Below are 21,235 nucleotides of genomic sequence, written 5' to 3'. Positions count from 1 at the left end.
ATTTGTTGATTGATACTGGTTTTTCGTATTTTTCAATAATTTTCGGCTAGTATTTTCTAACTGAAAAAAACAAAAACAACCATGTATGTCACTTTAATTTTTTAATTTTTCTATTTTGGTGAGAAGTAATGATTTTTTTATATAAAGTTTTTACTCTTTGAAAATCCTTTGAATTTTTGCATCAATAATTTTTTTTCATAAACTCAGGTAAAATGATTAGTCATTACGTAGGTAGAAGGGTACCTATATGATTCAAAATTTTATTTTAAAGAGCACAAATTCATTCAGAAATTAAACTTCTGCTCATATTGTTGAAGGTAGCTTTCCGATCTTCAAGAATAGAATCAGAATACCGTAAGTTTGCATAACATTGCAACTCTCTTAGATTCTCAAAAAAAAAACTTGTGATGCACTGTTTGGAACCGTTAGTGTAGTGATGAATATTACTGGAGTTTCATCCCAACACCAAACCATTATTTTAACATCTCAACACGTGTTTCGATCACCAAATGATCATCTTCAAGAGGAAGATCAAACTCACGCACCCATATTGAGTCGTAAGGCGCAAATTCTTTCGGAGTTTTTTACAAGTCTCTTATTGTGACTATAGTATAAACTTTATTTTTCATTTGATGAGAAACATGGAAAATCAAATTCAGTAGACATCCGATGCACTCTCAATGAAGAAAAAAGTTGTGAGATACTCTTTCTCACAGAGTACATCACTTATTCAACATATTGTTTTTCAATTTTGTAAATTTTGGTTTCTAGGATTCGATACTACATATAGTAAGTAGGATGAATATCAAACAACAACTCAATGATGTTGAAAAATACGGAAGTCTCTGTGAACTAAAAAAAATTATTTAAAAATGAGCTTATATTTTACACTTCCTAATATCACTAGAGAGCGGCTAGACTTCTTTAAATAATGACAAAAGTTCAACTCACTTTTTTGCGTCAAATGTTTCTCCAAATATAATATTTTGTCTTATGGTTGAAGGAAAGAGCCACGGTTCTTGCGATGCATACGAAATGCAACCATTCAAGTTTATTTTTCCTCCTGTCAAAGGGTAATCCTGTAATATCACCTTCAGAAGTGAACTTTTTCCAGACCCGACCGGTCCAGTTACTACTGTCAATCCAGAATCCAATTTAAGAGACACATCACTCAGTATTATTTCATTCCCCATTTCAACTGTCACCTCCAATAATTCCAAGAATGGATTGCATTCCGCGGCATCTTTGAAAGTATATGGATGGAATTCTTCAGCTCTGATTATTTTATTTATTCTGGTTGCTGCAGAAACCAATTCTGCAAACCGACCTATATTCCAAGGTATGTCATTTCCAAGAATTTTCCTCAAAGTTTTGAAGTTGGTCAACAAGTAAAACACCATCGTAGTGTCTGTTGGAAACCCCATCCAAATGTGGGAAGTTATTAGAATATACAGTCCAAAGTTACTGGAAAGTACACCAATCAAAAGTAAAATGGCTCTCAGATAAAAACCCAGAAGCATTTTGTTGACTTCTTTCCTAGAAGAGTTAAAAAGTATTTATTATATCGGAGTCAACCTTAAAGTCCAGATTTCTGAATAGAAAACCAAAATATTCGAACAAAAAACAATCCAGATGCAATTGAAAATTGATATTCTCTAAGGATAAAGATAGAATCAAGCACCTATATTGAGTCGTAAGTCGCAAATCGTAAGTAATGAGATGTAACAAGTCGAAACATTGATTTTCAATAGAAACTTTCATGCACGGATCAAGAATCAAGTGTGCTAACATGATTCCTTACAACTGAAAACTCTCGACCTTCAACTGAAGAGTGGTGCAGTCATCTGTTGAAAGTCAATCACAGCAGGATGGACTGAATATCACCTCATAATTAGTGTGATTTTCAATCTCTAAGAGAGGTCACGTTCAGCATAAAAAAGATGTATGCATTGATGGTTGGATTAAGGTAACTTTGGACATGATGTAAAAGAAGAAATATTCAATCATTCATGAATAGTTTAAGATATTTTCGAGTAACGAACAAAATGTAGAAAAGATCAAATTTCCTCTGTCAAACCCGATAAATTTTGGGTTCAACAAAATAATTGAACCAGGGAAGTCAAAAATGAACGACGGTGACCCGCTGGAAACACAAGTACCAATAAGGAGATCTGTGACAAATCGAAACAAAGCTTCTCTTATCGGATGATGGATGTAACGCTTTCAGGCTCAGAAGGAGGATTCGGAACTACTAAAAGAGCACTGGAAATTTTGACCTTAAGTGAATCCAACAGAAATTCTGCTCCGAGTACCAGAATTGCAAAATTCTCTTTGAGGTGCGTAAAACGCCTAAGCTAGGTTAGGTTAGGTAAGGTTCAAAGTGAGTGGGTCTGTTCGACCCTCTACCGCAACCCGCAAGGGTTTATTGTGGCTCACACCTATTCACGCTCGGCCAAATAAACCCAGCTTCTCCACGAAGTCGATTAGTTTGTGTGGTGAGTGATCTTTTAGGTCGATAGTAAGGCTCTGCTGAACTCTTAAGAACCTGATTCGGTCCCCAGTGGGGCAGACACAAATTATGTGCTCTGCTGTTTCATCATATTCTAAACAAAGGCGACACACACTCTCTTCCGATCTTCCGACAGTCTAAGTCCCTGCATTCGATGATTCAAATGACAATGACCTGTAAGAAGGCCGGTTAGACATCGTAGTTCATCCCTACGGTAGTCCAGCATCTGTTTGGTATCAAGCTTCGAAAGGTGAATAAACGCTTTGGAGTGAGCCAATCCTGGAAGATTCTGCCAGAAGTCCTAACCTAACCCAACTACATATCTAACTTAACCTGATGGTTAGGTTAGGTTAGGTGGCGTCGGATTTGTTAATTCAAGATTCAAAAATGAAACAAGAAGGAACATTTCACAATTCAAAAATTTTCGAATAACTATTTCAGAAAGCATAATGGTATATGTGAAAGGAGACGATTGATTCTGAGCCTTAAGCACATTCTCATTTGGAAATGTTAGTTCTCAAGAGGGATATGGATCATGGGGTAATACTTGAGTCGCATTCTGGTCATATTCTTGAAAATTGGGTGCATTCATTTCTGAAAAATGGAAAAATCGCCCATAACTATTAATTTTTGAAAATATCTGTTCAAAGTTCAAGAGCAACTATGAATATCGGTCTTTGATGAAATATGTAAGTTGAAAGTGGCTACTTTAGAATATTAAATAATTTCAAAGGAATGGGAAGGACACAAACTGTTGAATATCTTACTGTCTAGCCTCATTGATTCTATCGCCAAAAATTTTCTCCCATGTGTACATTTTGATTATTCTAATTGCTGACAACGCTTCTTGAGTTACTTGCAGTCGTTCGTCAGTTTTTGCTCCAGTTTTTTGCCTGAGGGTATTGATCCATCTTCCAATGATTGCTGAAACGTATATTCGAAGGTTGAAGTGCAATTAAATAGCATCGAGATTCAGTCAATCATCCAAATTTATTTCAAATCATAATCTTTAATTCTAAGAAGTAGACAATAAATAATCAATTCATTCAATTCTTGTGTGTGGATTTCCTAATAAAACTAAAAAAATCAAAACCGAGTGACTTTTCCTGAATTTTCGATAACGAAGATTATGAAAAAGTGAACTGTAGAAAATTATTGTCAATCAAGTTGCTAGATACTGAAACCTCCAACTACTTCAAATACTGCTATAATACCAAGCCAATGTTTTGATTGGCTTCCGGGTTTTGCCGTAGTCTTCTTTGGTTATAATCTCGTTTCAACTGCAACTGCGGCAGTCATCTTCAGTGGCGTGATCGAAATACTATCCTTGATGTATCAACTGAAACTCAAGAAGACTCAGTAGCCGGGCGGTTCGACATGGGTGCTTTGTTCACTAACTCAAATCAATCGCCGTGTTGGTCGCTAGTTCAAGCCCCAGGCTGAACGATCGATTTTAACTTGCTACCATCTGACACGTGTTAGGAATCACACGTTAAAAAGTAAGACCTCGCTAGTCTTCAACTCGCACAAGTTTCGACTTCTGAGGGTTGTCGTTCGTAGGAGTGCGACAGTTAACGGAAAAACAGATTTTGAACAGATTTTGAACTTCTCTATATTGTTTTCGTCATAAGGAGGGAATCGTGGACATGACACTCAAGAAATATGGAGGCAAACCGCGGACACGTGTTTCTGGCTATTGGCCTCATCAGCGCGGTGCAGCCAATTGCAAAGGTGGACAACAACTGGTTACCAAAAATGGAAAAAAAAACATCACATATACACGGTGTCACCAACAGGAGCCAACCGCACATTTGTGGTTTCAATTAGAAGACCCAGCATTCCCAGGCATCATCTAACATCACCACGTAGGCAGCTATAGCTACCTGCGTGACTTCCGGATCCAGGATATAGATACAGAGATATATATATTATTGAGTGTGTATGATATAAATCAAAAGGAGGAAATCGTGGACATGACACTCAAGAAATATGGAGGCAAACCGCGGACACGTGTTTCTGGCTATTGGCCTCATCAGCGCGGTGCAGCCAATTGAAACCACAAATGTGCGGTTGGCTCCTGTTGGTGACACCGTGTATATGTGATGTTTTTTTTTTCCATTTTTGGTAACCAGTTGTTGTCCACCTTTGCAATTGGCTGCACCGCGCTGATGAGGCCAATAGCCAGAAACACGTGTCCGCGGTTTGCCTCCATATTTCTTGAGTGTCATGTCCACGATTTCCTCCTTTTGATTTATATCATACACACTCAATAATATATATATCTCTATATATATATATATATATATATATATATATATATATATATATATATATAAATCGAGAAAGGTTAATGCAATCAAGCTGCTGGAAAATAATTCCATAAAAATCAAAATATGAATAGATAAGTACTCTATGATCATTCCCATATTGATTTCAATTCAAGAGCCACCGGTCCTCGATTGAAGACACAATGTGAAAAACCAGAAAAGTACTTGATAAAAATAGCTGCGTAAACGCAAGCGAAACATAAGTGGAACCACCTATTGGTGTGACAGCCAAGTCAACTGCCCGATACTGACGATGACCAATAGGCTGAAACAGCTGTCTACCGGTGGCTCTTGAATTGAAATCAATATGGGAATGATCAGAGAGTACTTATTTCTGTGTAGCTTCTATTGCAGGAAGGCAGCTAGATGATACCAGAGATGAAAGAGTTGCATCCATGATCTCTTCAGTATCATGATGGTATAGTGGAATTATTTCATCTCATTCGGCTGTCATTGTCGAAAATTAGTTTTGCAATATACCGTCTTGAAACGTTCGTTTATTTTTGATATCAGAAGAGTTCGAACATAGCACCCATGATAAATCCCAATACTACTGATGTGATATATGGAATTTCCAAAAAGGATTGTCTGGTTACTACGCTCTCAGGCTTTTGTGTATCAAAAAATTTCCTTTCTTTCACTTTTGTTATTCGTGGATTCAGTGTCAATCGATCTCAAAGCTGGTGTCTTCAAAAAAGAGTCATCGTGGTTACAGCTTACTTTTGCATATTTTTCCAAGTCATAACAAATCACTGAATGTTTGTCTCTTAGTTTGTTTCGTGTTTTACGATTCACTTTCTCCTTCATCGTTGAAGCAATAAAAGCCATTGTTTCATGTTGTTCAAGACGAAGATTCTGTTGGATTCCGATATTGCTCGATATTTTTTTTAACTCTGCACTCCGATTCGTTCCATAAACTTCTTAGATAAAACTCGCGCTTCGTCAATCAAAAATTTTCAAATTTGTTTGAACTCCTGGATCTCGTTCTTAGATTGAATTCGGTAGATCCAACTCCAAAGTTTTTACAGTTTTGATTTGTAACTGAAATTTGATGACAACTCAATTCTTTCATATTCAACTTTATCTGAAGAGCGTCAGGTGAATTTACCTATTGTTCAAGACGGTACTTTCAGGGTTTTGGAATTAATTTGGAGAATGTCGAAACTCAAAACACTAATGAAATGCACTACGAAACATTGTTAAACACCTTCAAACAAATGTTGAATACCCGGTACGGACCCGGAACCAGCGACTTATTCCGAAGATATGAGAATACTATGGTCAAGCTTATCAAAGAAGAAACTCACCTCAGCTTCTTGTGCAGAGCTAGAGACAGTAACATCATACCCAAAATTTTTTTGATGAAATCGCCAATCCCAAGCGAGAGCCAAACGCATATTGGAACGCGCCCGCCGAGCACTGATAATGTCTCAAATCAATTACCACCGTTGGAAGATACCACAGAACGATTCGAAGAAATGAGAAGAGAGACCTTGGAAGAGGATCGTTGACCAATCTTTGCCAAGATTGAAAGCACGTGCTTGAAGATCCGACAAGACATGGAGAATACCCACAACAAGAAGTGGGGAAAGTTGGTGAGAAAACACTAAACAAATAGACCGAAAACAGGACATATAGGAATCCTTGTTGAGGAAAGGTCTGAACTTCGCTATTGCACAAACATCTGTGCCCACTTTGGAAATAATAACTGCAGTGGAATCCACCAGGAAGAGAAGCCGTAACAACTACTACTTGTACTTCCCTACATCAGAGGATTGTCGGAAAGGATAAAAAGGATGATGTCCAAATATAACATCAGAACCTGTTTCAGATCTGGGAACACTATCCGTATCAGCCTCATGAAAACCAGGCCACCTAACTCTAACTGCGATTCCAAGAATTGCATTTACCGGATACCCTGCGAGTGCGGAGAATCATACATCGGTGAAACTGAGAGACCACTGAAAGTTCGCATTGCCAAGCACAAGAAACAAACACATCGAGGAGAAACCAGCAAATCAGGAATAGCAGAGCATGTTTGGACTCATCAACATTACATTAAGTGGGCTCAAGCTGAAGTCATCTACAAGGAGGAATACTGGTTTAGGAGAAAATTCAAAGAAGCCGCATATATGTTGTCCAACAACGCATTTAGCCAAGCTAACGTAGAGATACGCAACATATGGAAACCTCTAATCAAGGGGAACAGGAGCAACTCCTTCCAAACGGTCAGCTTCCCCTAAAACCGATGAAGCGGAGAGAGGGAAGAGGGGATAGGTGAAAGCACTCGAATGACCTATAAATAGTCAGATTTCGAAGGAATAAATCCAGTTATCACCCGAAGACGATTGTGGATACTAACAATTAAGTAACTTGATTTGGAATCTTTTAATTTTTATTTTTCATCTCGTGTTCAATTATTTTGATTTTTTGTTTGTTGCTTGTATTTTACCTCATTGTGATTTCAGTTTGTTTGCTGAATATAATTTTCAGCTATAATTTTCAGATAATTTTTTTTAATTTTTTAACTTTTTTAATTTTTTACAGATTATTTCAGGTATTTCAAATCAGTGTATATCATATTAGATAATGGAAGTCCAAACTAATGAAATGCAACACGAAACATTGTCAAACACTTTCAATCAAGACACAATTTCAAAATCATATTGATAAAAGCAAATTCATCCAGTGACATGATTTGTGATAAACAATAGAAATTAGTACTCACCTTGAATAGGCAATGCAGCAATCAATATTCCTATACCAAATAATGAAGTAATCCCGACTTTTGCAAATATCAAATAGGAAATTAGACTTATCTGAACCAAACCGCTACTAACATCGCTGATGATCCAAACGGATTCCTTGAATGTTTGAACATCTTTCGTAATCAAGGTTACAATATTACCTACCGTTGTTTGTGATAAAGTGCTAGATGTAAGTTTCAATGATTTTCTGTAGAGTAACGAGGTGAAAGAAGTCTTTATTTCTACTCCCAGCTGTTGAACGCACAATATGTAATTGTGAAGGTAGAGGCGCTGGCACAACTTCAAAGATATCATCATTACAGCATAAAAGTATGCATCATATATTGTCATCTCGGTCTGTCCTGGTTTGAAATACGAGATAAGATTGGTGATTACATATGGTTCACAAATGCTGAAAATTGTTATACAATTATTCAAATCATCATATACAGTAGTGGTGCTTATATTTGAATCCTAGTTCAGGATTAAACCTTAATGCACGAAAATTCATCTCTGTCAACTTTACTGAAATGTCTATACACTTCATGTAGTGTATTTAATGTGTTTGAAACAGTTACGATAATTCAGAGACGAGTAATGTTCTCGAAAACTATACACTATAAAATAATATACATTGGCGGGTAGTTGTTGAATAACATTTCAGTTAGTTATTGAACATATGTACAAAGAACAAAAAAAAATCAGAAACAATTAGTATTTACATAGCACAATACATTACTTGCACGAATATAACCAATAAGAGTTTATTTGGAAAGTTTTCAATATTAATTACATGAAACGAGTCAGTCACAAGTCGAATCAAAAAGTATCTTGATAAGATGTCAGCCTCACAGCATAAGACCCTGAGGATAACTTTGATTTGAGACTCTTGATATGGTTTTCAAATTTCAAATCAGTGCCAATGGATAGTCCCAGAAATTTGTTTGATGGTTAATTCTCAACAAAGATGTTGTCAATTTGTAAATTGCTGATGGAACATTTGAAGCAAAGTACGTTCGTTTCAGAGATATTAAAGGCCATCTTTTTATATTGCTAATATCATGAATTATTACTGTTTCAAGTTCAGAGGGATTTTGATCATGCCATAAAATTGTAGTGTCGTCACCGAACAGTGTGAACTCTCCTTTAATATCAATAGATGTCAGATCATTCATATACAAAAGAAATAATAGTGGACCTAGGACTGAGCCTTGTGGAACTCCACAGTTTATTTTTCCTTTCTCAGAATAATTAGTCGTTTTAACAATTTGACTACGCTCAGATAAATAAGATTCAAACCAATGGAGACTTACACTTCTTATACCATACTGTTGTAATTTCCGAAGCAGTGTATCATGACTAACACAGTCAAACGCTTTCGAAATGTCACAGAGCACAGCAGCTGCAATCTCTCCATCATTTAATTTGTTATATAGACTGTATATAGACGTAGACAATCTCCCCCACTCAACTTTCGTACAGGACAGAATATCAGAGTCGGACAAAATGTTTGTGAAAATGAATCATTTTCAGTACTTTTTGATAAAAAATGCCAATAGAGTGAGTTGTCGCCGAGAGGATGCTATATCGTAGACCGGTCGCACATCAGCAGCGAGTCTTTTCCAGGTAAATATTACTGAAGTTTTTTCCCAACACCAAACCGTTATTTTAACACCTGGCACGTGTTTCGATCACCAAGTGATCATCTTCAAGAGAAAGATTACTTGGTGATCGAAACACGTTATTTTAACACCTCGACACGTGTTTTGATCACCAAGTGGTCATCTTCAAGAGAAAGATTACTTGGTGATCGAAACACGTATCGAGGTGTTGAAATAACGGTTTGGTATTGTAAAAAAAACTTCAGTAATATTCATTACTACACCAAATTTTCCAAACAGTGCATCACAAGAACATCAAAGTTAACAAACTGATAATTATTTGCTTGTGGTTTTTAAAGCTCAAACTTTCCTTTGGAAAGTCATTGTTTGTGCCTGCGATTATTTTAGGTAGGTACTTAACATATTATTCTTAACCCAATGCTAATGACGCCAAGTGCGGCATCCGGCCATATCACTTTGTGTGAATGAAATGTATCACTGTAAATATTCGAAAATTGTACACTTGCTGAAAGACTTCGGTTGATGGCCTTTTGGTATTCACCAATAAATGTCTTTTATTATTATTATTATTTTTGTGTTAGTATTCAGTCCGCACTAGACAGAAGTGGTTGAATTGCAGTCCGCACATTTAAATAACATTGTTCAAGGAGAAGGCCATAATAAAAAATACATGAATTTTGTGGAATTAGTGTTGATGTTCATTGACCTCTCAGCAAGCACTGCGTTTTGTAAACCAACTCTGCTCAACGTAGTTTGGGGAACTCTTTGACACTTTGTTGTAAAAAAAGTATAATTTCGTGTTTTAAATGAAAGAACCGTTTCTTTGCTTAACCATCTGACGGTCGTTTTTGCAAGAAAGTTTTTGAATTTTCGATGAATATGTTGGCGCGAATGCGCGACGACAGTTTCCCGGCATAATAAACAAATAGCAGTACCTTCCTAATATCCACTTATAAAACAAAATGTTTCCTTCCATTTTTCTTAAAAGTCATGAAATTTATTTATGACAAATTGATTGAGATAATTTACATTCTCTCTCTGATTGTTTACTATTCTATGGCGTGATGTTGTTTTTATTTCATATATAAACTCATACATACGATATGGTTGTCACAAGAAAAGGTTATTGTGATAGCAAAGGCACAAAAAAGTTGAAAATCAGAATTGTCACTTCTGAGACTGAAAAATCTGTTCAAGACGAATTTCCCATTTATGAAGGATGGTAGGGAGAACCATCTCCAGTGTGGATGTAGCCGAAAAAGTGTCCACTAGTGAACGATAAATTACACAACACAACAAAAAAATATTTTTCGAATGTTTCCTACACTAAATTAGTCAATTTCTACTAATTTTGGGGTGATAAAAACGAAAATAACAATGAAAAATTTTTATTAGCTCTGGTTTTTGAGATACACAGTACTTAATCTTAAAGAGTAGTTATACTATACGTGAAAAGTGAAAGTACATAAAACAATATTGTTATGTTTCTTTTAGAATATTTTAAGTACAAAATTAATAAAAAAACATTATTCTTAGTGTTTTGACAAATAAAAGAAGTTTGTACCACCAAATTTCAATTAAGTCCATCCGATTCATTGTAAGATCGCTGTCGTTTAGCTTGTCTTTTATAAAACACTTCTGGAGCATCCCTACACACAGACCAGCAGTAGTCTGCAAGCATTGCTTCATTCCAACGGTCCTAATATCTCTGTTCCATTAAGGCAATGTCTTGATGGAATCTTTCTCCATGTTCGTCACTCACAGCTCCACAGTTTTGTGGGAAGAAATTAAGATGAGAGTGAAGAAAATGAATTTTTAAGGACATGTTGCATCCAAGTTGGTGGTAAGCTTGAAGAAGCTCTTTAACCAATGCTGTGAAGTTATCATCTCTTTTGTTACCTAAAAACCCATGTACAACCCCCTTAAAGGCTTCCCAGGCTCTTTTTTCATTTCCTGTTAAAATCATGTCAAAAGCAGGATCATTTACGATTTCACGGATTTGAGGCCCAATAAAGATGCCTTCCTTGACTTTAGCATCACTCAACCTGGGAAACTTTGCTCTCAAGTACTTAAAAGCTTGTCCTTCCTGGTCCATGGCCTTCACAAAGTTTTTCATCAGTCCCAACTTAATATGTAATGGGGGAAGGAGAACATCCTTAGGATCTACAAGAGGCTCGTAAACTACATTTTTCTCATCAGGGTTTAGGTCTCGTGTAGGCCACTTCATTTTTTTATAGTGAGATTTTCTATCTCGACTGTCCCACAGACACAAAAAACAACAGTACTTGATGAACCCTAATTGCATTCCTAGGAGTATAGCAATGACTTTCAGATCACCACAGATGTGCTACTCGTGTTGTTCATATTTGATTGATTGGAGAAGTGTTTTCATATTTATATACGTTTCCTTCATGTGAACTGCATGACCTATAGGAATAGAGGGTAGCTGATTTCCATTATGCAGAAGTACAGCTTTTAAGCTTAGTTTTGAAGAGTCTATAAACAGTTTCCATTCAGATGGAGTGTGATCCAAATTCAAGCAGTCCATCAAACCATTAACATCAGAACAAACTACGAGGTTTTCTTTTTTCTCAAAAAAAGGAAGCAAATCTTTTTGCGCTGTCTGTACTGAGATATTTTCACATCATGTTTTAGAAGATTCCACTGTTGTAGTCTTGACCCTAACAGCTCAGCCTTTTCCTTAGACAAGCGAAGATCTCTTATAAGGTCACTCAACTCTGCTTGACTAATTCTGTGCGGATCACTAGACCTATCGCTTACCTCAAAATCAGGGTCATAGGATGTAGAAGGATGGGTTGCTCCTTCTAAACAGTCTTCATCACCTTCCTCTAAAATTTCATAGTTTTGGGGTGGAGAAGGGACTGGCAAATTGTCTGAGTGTGGTACAGGCCGAAGAGCAGATGGGAGATTAGGGTATTTAACCGTTCCTCTTTTCTTCATAGATAAACCTTGCTTAATGGGAGGAGTTAAGCAGAAATAACAGTCGTCTGTATGATTGGTAGGCTCACGCCAAACCATAGGTACTGCAAAAGCCATTGCCCGGTTTTTATTTTTCAGCCACTCTCGCAATATGACGGAACAAGAATTACAACATATATGAGGAGCCCATGATTTATCTTGGTCCCTTGGTCCCCAACTTTCACACCAAAATAATGTTCATAGGCTGTCTTAACGATAGGTGTCATTTTACGTTTCTGAGCCTTAAATGTTATTTCTCCACATGCAGGGTGTCCCTGGACTTCCCCTTTTCCTCTCGGGAATGTATAGATGGGGTCAAAATATCACCAGTACTTCATATAACTTTTTTTCCTAAAATCCTTCGTTACCAAGTAACGGGCCCTCGAAGTTACAAAATGAAAAATGTTTTTCTTTGATAACTTTTCAAGTGAATATTCAAAATCATCCAAATTTTGGTAATTGACTAAACAAATGAATTCCTTCGATGAGCTTTCATGCAGGAGTCAGTTGTTTTGCTACAAAGTCAGGAACGGACTACCCCCGATGGTCCACATCCCAAAACCTTGAAATGACAGATATTTTTCAATATTTTTCAACAAATTGAGGTTACTTGGACAATTTTATGAATAAAAGTACTCGTGTGGAAAGTCGATCGGAGCAACGAGTCTTGATAAAAATGTAGTTTCACTCGACGACATCAAACCCGCTCGTCCACCATTATTTGAAATGAATAATTATCAAAGCAGAAATAATAATGATAACGTTGATTCAACAACATTTATCCTGAGATGTCTACCATTATTCGAAAATATTAGTTTTTGAGGAAAATGGAAATGATAGGTAAAATGTTCATAACGAATTTTTATAATGCAAACACGTTTAACTAACGAAACTCAAGAGCCTCAAGAGCAAACAGAAATGCTCGATATGACCACCTTCTCTCTCTATACATTTGCTTAGTCTGCGAAGACACCCTCTCTGTACTTGAAATAGCATTCCAGGGTCGTTTCGTATGGCTTCACAATGTAATGTTATTCTATTCAACAATGCATCTCTTGTGTGAATAGGTGTAGCGTAAACAAGGCTTTTTAGATGCCCCCACAGAAAGAAATCCAATGGATTTAAATCCGGAGACCGCGATGGCCATGAATATGGCCCACCTCTACCAATCCATCTATTGTGGAAAATATGGTTCAGATGGTCACGCACAATCAAACTAAAATGAGGAGGAGCGCCATCATGCATAAACCACATATCTCTTCGGGTTTGCAATGGAACATGTTCCAAAAGTCCATTCAAATCGTTCTGAATGAACTCCAAATAACGTTCTCCATTCAATCGGTCCTGTAGAACGAATGGTCCTATAAGATGGTTTCCTATGATACCAGCCCAAACATTCACGTTGAATTTCCGTTGGTGTTTGGTTTGCAATATCCCATGGGGATTTTCTTCGGCCCATATATGGAGACTATGAGAGTTGATAACTCCATCTCTACTGAAACCTGCTTCATCAGTGAATAAAACTCGATTAATAAAAGTCATATCCTCTCTTTGCCTATCCATGAACCAATTGGCATATTCCAGTCGTGCTGGAAAATCTTGAGGTGTCATGGCATGTACCTTCTGGATGTGAAATGGGTGGAGCAGTTGTTCCCTAATTATTCTATGAATAGTGGACTTGGATGTATGGAACTGTTCTGATAGATTTCTGATGCTCATTGAAGGATCATCAGCGACGGCTTCCAAAATATTTTCCTCCAATACAACGGTACGTACAGTCCTAGGAGCGCCCTCACCACCTCGTTTTGGCAAAACTGTACCTACAATAATATCGAAATGAAACAAAGTGCTCAAATTAATTATCAATTATTACATACCTGTCTCCCTCAAGCTGCGATCGACACGCTCGAATGTTTCTCTTGACGGTACCGTTCGATTGGGAAAATGCTCGGAATACAGACGACGAGCTTCTGCAGCATTACAAAATGCTCGTCCATAAAATACATGCATATCTGCATATTCATTGAATGTAAACTGTTCGGCCATATCAAAAAAATTCAAAATAGCCTATAGAATATTGACAATACAATGATAGTCATATGACAACGCACCACTCAACAAAACAAAATCGCATTCCAGTTTCTCATTTTTTATCAAAACTTTCTAAAAGGTTTTTTTGTCAACATCTGTGAAAGAAATGGAACATAATTATTCCCTGGATATTTTTCACCTGATCATGTGCAGCCGTTTTTGTAGTTCATTCGTTTGCTTTTTATTAGTATAGTAAATATTTTTTCCGATGTGCGTTTTTTCAGCTAAATTTAGATTCGTGTTAAAGAATTTCTCCCATAAAATTATAATTATCAGTGAAACTCCTCAACAGTTTAGCTGTGAAGAAGAATTTGAAACATTCGAATGTTGAGTTTCATGAGATTCAGATAACTGATCAAAACGCAACGTGATTATTCCACACGTATTATGTACATACAAAATATGGAATGAATTCGATATTTCATAGTAGAGTAGCTTGTTAGTTTAAAAACACCACGAATCTACAGAACTTGATATTTCTTTTGAAAAAATATCTGCTATCACAATTAAACTTCCATATAGGTACTGTACTTTTTGTTTACGACTTCATTTTAGCATGCTTTGTATTATTCCTGTTATAAATGTTGTTGAATTAACGTTATCATCATTATTTCTGCTTTGATAATTATTCATTTCAAATAATGGTGGACGAGCGGGTTTGATGTCGTCGAGTAGAACTACATTTTTATCAAGACTCGTTGCTCCGATCGACTTTCCACACGAGTACTTTTATTCATAAAATTGTCCAAGTAACCTTATTTTGTTGAAAAATATTGAAAAATATCTGTCATTTCAAAGTTTTGGGGTGTGGACCATCGGGGGTAGTCCGTTCCAGACTTTGTAGCAAAACAACTGACTCCTGCATGAAAGCTCATCGACGGAATTCATTTGTTTAGTCAATTACCAAAATTTGGATGATTTTGAATATTCACTTGAAAAGTTATCAAAGAAAAATATTTTTCATTTTGTAACTTCGAGGGCCCGTAACTTGGTTACGAAGACTTTTAGGAAAAAAAGTTATATGAAGTACTGGTGATATTTTGACCCCATCTATACATTCCCGAGAGGAAAAGAGGAAGTCCAGGGACACCCTGTATATAGCAAAAGCTATCGACAGAATTCACACACTTTCGAGGCATTTCAGATCAGCACTTAAATTAATTTAAAAATCAACTTCACACGATAATTTCAATAGCAACCACGTGCGTACAATTGACAAACTCACATAGGTTATGTTTACTACTTAAGAACAGCTGATGAGAGGGGTGTTATGTAAACAAACATGTGTACCAACTGTTGGTGATGAAATATTTCATTTGTTGAAAACTCAATATACATATATATATAATATAATGATATTATATCTTGAAAACAAGAGCTAATATATAATTTTTATGGTCACTTTCGGTTTTAACACGTGGAAATACATTAAAATCATCTAATTTCAACCCCGAAACAAAAACTTTGTTGTGTTGTGTTATAGTTCAAAATTAGACCAAAATGGCGCTAATATCAAGAGCAAATATTGATATTTTTAATGATTTGAGTTGTTAATGATATTGACGCTTATAGGAACGTATCTAATTCTTTGACTTTTAACGCTACATTTGAAATTTACACTCTTGTACACTCCTTAATTTAATGGCTTTGGACGAACACTGATACACAGAGATGGTTCTCTTTTCATCTACCCTCCATATTCTCATTTATTGAAGCAGATTAAAAATTCTGGCCACAATTGGACAATGGAAGTCCGAACTGATGAAATACTTTATTTTTGAACTCATTTCAAACATTTCGTAATGTTTCTAGGTAATTCTAATATAAATTTTGATGATTCTATTTCAAAAAAAAATCAAGAGAAGTCAAATCTGACGAATGAGCAGGCTGTTTTAACGGGCCGCAACCACCAACCCATTTTTGAAGATTTAAACGAAGCGAACTTTGGACCTGTTTTTATCCTGTTTCCGTTGCAAAATGTCCGATTCATACTCCGCAACCGGAATTGCAGAGTTATATAGAGAATTGAGATACCTGTCGAGCGAAGGATCACAAGGGCCCTTTTCTGTTTGGAACCATTGAGTTGACAAAATCCTCTCTGAAGCGAGTTATCACACACTATTGGATTTTGTATCGGAAAATACTAAAAATGATTCTTTCACGTCTACGTTACTGTTTTTATCAAAGATCAGTTAACTCTATGGAATCTTGGAATAGTGACTTACGTTCGAAATATTTTCCAACATATATTTATAGTACATATGCGCATATATCTCCAACCAAACCTCTTCCACACCATTTTAGCTAGAGATGCTTCATTATTATTTTTAGTTTCGTCTCTCCATTTGTCTTCTATTTTATCTCCGCATCTTTTCGAACCGCATCTACTGAGTACTTCATACAAGTCTTCCTCTTCAAGGTCATGTTTGAAAGATTTCTTAAACAGGCTTACTACATACCTAAAAAGTACATCATCATGTACATGTTCATCAATTCTCTATTTGGTGGTTATTTTTGAAACGAATTGCAAGCTAAGCTATTATTGTCAAAGGGAATCAAATAAAATGGGAGTTTCATATCTACATGGATTTTTAAAGACAATTGATGAATGTTTATGCGCTATTTAGACTTTTGTCATTTGATACCATCAATCATAAACTGCTTCTGAAAATTTTCAAACATGTAAGGTTAGTTTTCTCGTAATGCTGTAAACTCAGGTTCTAACACATGGGCTCAAAAGTTCCGGGCGTAAGAAAGAAAACGCGTTTTTTTTTGTTAAAAATCTCCATTAAAAACAACACAATTATTTCAGTATCGCTCTAACATTTCAATACCATTTTTGTAGACCGATTTATCGTTTGCCTCAAAATGGGCCTCTGTTTCAGCAATAACCTCTTTATTCGAGGAAAGTTTCTTTAGGGTGAGCATTTTTTGAGGTCTGCGAACAACCAGTAGTTAATGGCTGCTAAATCTAGCGAATACGATGGATGTGGGAGCAATTCGAAGTTCGATTCTTGTAGTTTCGTCATTGTTTTGATTGACTTGTGACACGGTGCGTTGTCTTGATGAAACAAACTTTTTTTCTTTACCATATGCGGTCGTTCCTTTACAATTTCGGTCTTCAAAGGCTCCAATAATGATACATGATATTAACTGTTGATGGTATTTCCCTTCTCAAGATGGTAGATGGATATTAAACCACGCACATCCCAAAATACCGAGACCATAACCTTTCCAGGCGATTGTTGTGCTTTCGGACGCTTTGGACGAGGTTCACCAGTTGCTCTCCACTCAGATGACGATCGTTTTAATTCCGGGGTACAGTGATGGATCTATGTTTCATCCATTGTCACATATCGATACAAAAATTTCTATTTGGTATGTTTAAACATGACCAAAAACTGGTTAGAATCATCAAGACGTATCACTTAGATAAAAGACACTTCGGGACATTGCTCGACATTGTAAATATGAACTGATATAAAATTGAAAAGTGTGAAGCTTTATTATCTAGCATATTCAATTTCCTCTAATGCCTATGCATGAGTGTTTTTGATTATGTTTTTGAGTAAATACGTAATGGTAGTTGCTTTCTTCAGAATATTTTATACATTGGTACAGTCTATTTTGAAAATGAATTTGTAAAAATCACTTCAGAATTAATTAAGCAGATAAGTAATATTTAAAAACCATTTTTCGATAATTTATGCAGTGAGAACAACAAAACCTAACAGTGAAATACTCACGAAAAAGTAAGCAAGGAACAGATATTAGCTGTTTCTCTGGGATTTGTTTTTCTCTTCAGTTTCTCACAATGATCCATTCTCCACCAAGTCTTCACTGCACTGTTTACCATTATACCAAATCAATTGTAATGATATCTAATCGACAATGCATTCCTTGAAAACAAATAATCTCCTTTGTTTACAAAATTCCATTATATTCTGCCTTTTTCAAACTGATTACAGAGAAACATAAGATCAGTTTAATCAACCAGGTTTTAGAAAAAAATGAAGCCAAAAATTAATTCAGTTGCAAATACTGTTTCTTTTCGTTATGAATCTTAGAACATAATTGAGTTTCAATATGAAGAGATCAGATACAGAAATTCCTATTTATGAATAGACAGCGAGTAATATTGGGATTATGCTTTGATAATGTCATAAAAATCAAGTAATATCAATGCGTTCCTAATTATTGATCTCATTAGTTACCTTTTCTACTTTTTGTCTATGGTGTCGAAAGCAATTCATTAAAAATAATTTTGTTGTCTTGGTTCAAGGCACAAACATATCTAATTGTGAATACTTATCTGCCATTGAGTAAACCAAGGTTTATGAGTCACTACCTTGTATTTTGTAGATACAAAGGCACTTTTTTGATTTTCTGATTGATTCAACCGTTACTTAATGAAGATCCATAGTAATTTCATAAACTACAATTCACGATTTGATCTCCACAAACTTTGTGATATCAAATCGTAGTTTATGAAAGCACTTTTTGGCTGAAAAGTTCGTAGGCTAACATGGAAAAAATGTTTTGATTGAATTTTATTTTATTATTCGATATAGTTACCTTCGAAGACGATACAACGATTATAGTGGTCATACAATTTTTCAATAGCTCTTTAGCCTCAACATAGGGCTCAGTTTCGACGAATACATCTTCATCGGCGCTAAATTTCTTTCCAGCAAGCATTTTCTTAAGGTCTGACAAGAAAAAGTCACTGGGGGCCATATCCGGAGAATATGGTGGATGCGGAAGCAATTGGATGCCCAATTCAGGCAACTATGCCATCATTTTCATTGATTTGAGACACGGTGAATTGTCTTGATGAAACAGCATTTTCTTTTTCTTCAAATTGGCCATTTTACTTCGATTTCGTGCTTCAAATGCTCCAATAACGATATGTAAAAGTCGCTGTTGATAGTTTTTCCCTTTTCAAGATAGTCGATGAATATTATACCATGCGCAGCCCAAAATACTGATACCATAACTTCGTCATCCGACTGTGGTGTCGGTTTCCAACGTGCAGTCCACTCAGAGGCCTCAGTTTCAGTAATAACCTCTTCATTCGAGCAAAATTTCTTACTGGTAAGCATTTTTTTGAGGTCTGCTATAGCAGACTAATAGCTGATAAAGGATAATGAATCTGTCACCTGTTTACCTGTAAATGAGACAAACAAAGATGACATATTTCAGAGGCGTGCTGTTCTGTTTACTTATGTTCCGAGACATTCTGTGACATATGACATTTTGTGCACCTAACCTATCTTCCTTGATATAAATAAATAACAAAACAACTGTTGTTTATGTGGCTTGTGGAGGTGGCATTGAAATATAATTTATATTTTGCCTCAATTGTTGATTTATAAAGATAATTTTCCTTTTTTAAAGTAGAATATCTAGGTACGTATAGATTATTTCAACTTGATATAGGCGCTGTTGCCAATGCGTGAATTAGAAACAAATTCCTTTAAAAATTAAAACCCAACATTTGAAACATCAATTTGAATACTTTTCGAAGTGAATTTGGAAAACTCATAAATCAAACTCAACTTTATTTTGTTCAAACTTGCATTTGATGTAATAACCCAAATTGAGGAACATCCCCCATTGGGACTACCTCCGTCACCTTACCTAAACCTCTACAATTCTTATATACCTGAGGTACCTTTTCAAATAGGATTACCTGTAGCATATTACCTCTCTTTTACATTAATAATAATCCTTCTTCGGTTTTTTTAAGAAAACAAGTTCAATAATGGTGATCTATTCAAATCCAGTTGGTCATTCATTAGATCGTTTGAATTTTTCAGTTTATTAATTTCCATTGCTTCCAAATAATTCAGTTTCAATCCTTTATTTTCTATGTGTAAAATTTCGAACTCTTCGTTAAAGATATGATTTTCTACTAAAAGATGATTTGAATATGTTGAATTGTTTTCTCATTTAGATAGCTCATATGATGCTCCTGGATTCGATTCCTGAATGTTCTGTCAGTTTGACCAATATATACCTTAGGAGACGTTCCACACTCTAATTTATATACTCCTGAATTCTCGAATATTGATATTTTGTCTTTATTATTTTTTGACTATTTCTTCTAACGTATTACTTGTTCTATATACAATTTTAATTTCTCGTTTCCTCAAAAATTAAGCCACTTTTTTCGTTGTTTGTCCAAAATACGTAAAACCTCTATAATTTTGATTATCTAATTTATCAATAGGAAAAACGTCTCGAATTGCTTTTGCGTAGACTTATTTGGAAAGTATTTTGTTTATTAATTCGACTTCAAACCCATTGTTTACTGTAGGTTGCTTGATGAAGTTCTTTATTGAAATTATCTATTAAAAGAGGAACATTGATTAATCTGTGAATCATACTATTATAAGCTGCTACTTTCTGTTAATATGGATGGGTAGAATCGTAATGTATAGTAATATCCGTATAGGACGGTTTGTGATAAATTGAAAAATCATGTTTGTTGTTCATTGAGTTGTTGAGTTGATTGAGTTGTCTGCTTCTACTTCAATAGTGAATTTAATGTTTTCATGAATTTTGTTAATATCCCTATGAAAAGTATCTAAAACATACCAAAACGTCATCCACATATCTATGCAAATACAAGAAATTCTTAATCAAAGGATGTTTAAAAATCGACTTCTCTAGGTTATCCATGAAAATTTCCGCAAGTAAGGAGCGGATTTCCCATATTTTAACCTTTTGAAAAGGAATAAATATTGCTGTGCTTTCAGGCCTTCTGAACTTTCATAATAATTTGCCCTACTCAGACCAGACAAAAAAGTTCAAATCAACTCCTATTTTCAAATCTTCACATACATTAAGTGACATATTTACAAATTCTCAATGGTTCTAGGAAAAATCGGTAACCGATCAAAAATACGAGCCAATCAACTAAGACGAATTCTTTTCAGAGCAAGATTTATAGTATAC

The 21,235-nt window shown here is 35.5% G+C and overlaps 1 protein-coding gene across 2 annotated transcripts in view; it reads right to left on the bottom strand.

Annotated features, from left to right (window-relative positions):
• The window catches only part of LOC111512633 (probable multidrug resistance-associated protein lethal(2)03659), a 30,700-nt gene extending 12,517 nt beyond the window's left edge, over positions 1 to 18,183 (bottom strand). Inside the window, exons 1-5 of one of the 2 annotated variants that reach the window (XM_074170859.1) lie at positions 18,022 to 18,183; positions 16,501 to 16,734; positions 7,565 to 7,995; positions 3,277 to 3,433; positions 952 to 1,536 (exon numbers count right to left, since the gene is read on the bottom strand). In XM_074170859.1, the coding sequence (XP_074026960.1) occupies positions 952 to 1,536; positions 3,277 to 3,433; positions 7,565 to 7,995; positions 16,501 to 16,734; positions 18,022 to 18,131 (1,517 nt within the window). In that variant the 5' untranslated portion in view covers positions 18,132 to 18,183. The remainder of the gene's footprint in view (positions 1 to 951; positions 1,537 to 3,276; positions 3,434 to 7,564; positions 7,996 to 16,500; positions 16,735 to 18,021) is intronic. The other variant, XM_074170858.1, reaches the window with a different exon arrangement.
• Positions 18,184 to 21,235: the final 3,052 nt, after the last annotated feature.

The sequence above is a fragment of the Leptinotarsa decemlineata genome, unplaced genomic scaffold (assembly GCF_025532065.1).
Source record: "Leptinotarsa decemlineata unplaced genomic scaffold, Ldec_3_MD MMD2_tig00000008_RagTag_RagTag, whole genome shotgun sequence".
NCBI classification, from domain to species: Eukaryota; Metazoa; Arthropoda; class Insecta; order Coleoptera; family Chrysomelidae; genus Leptinotarsa; species Leptinotarsa decemlineata.
Note: the sequence above shows the minus strand (reverse complement) of the source record. Positions and strands in the feature narration are given on the sequence as shown.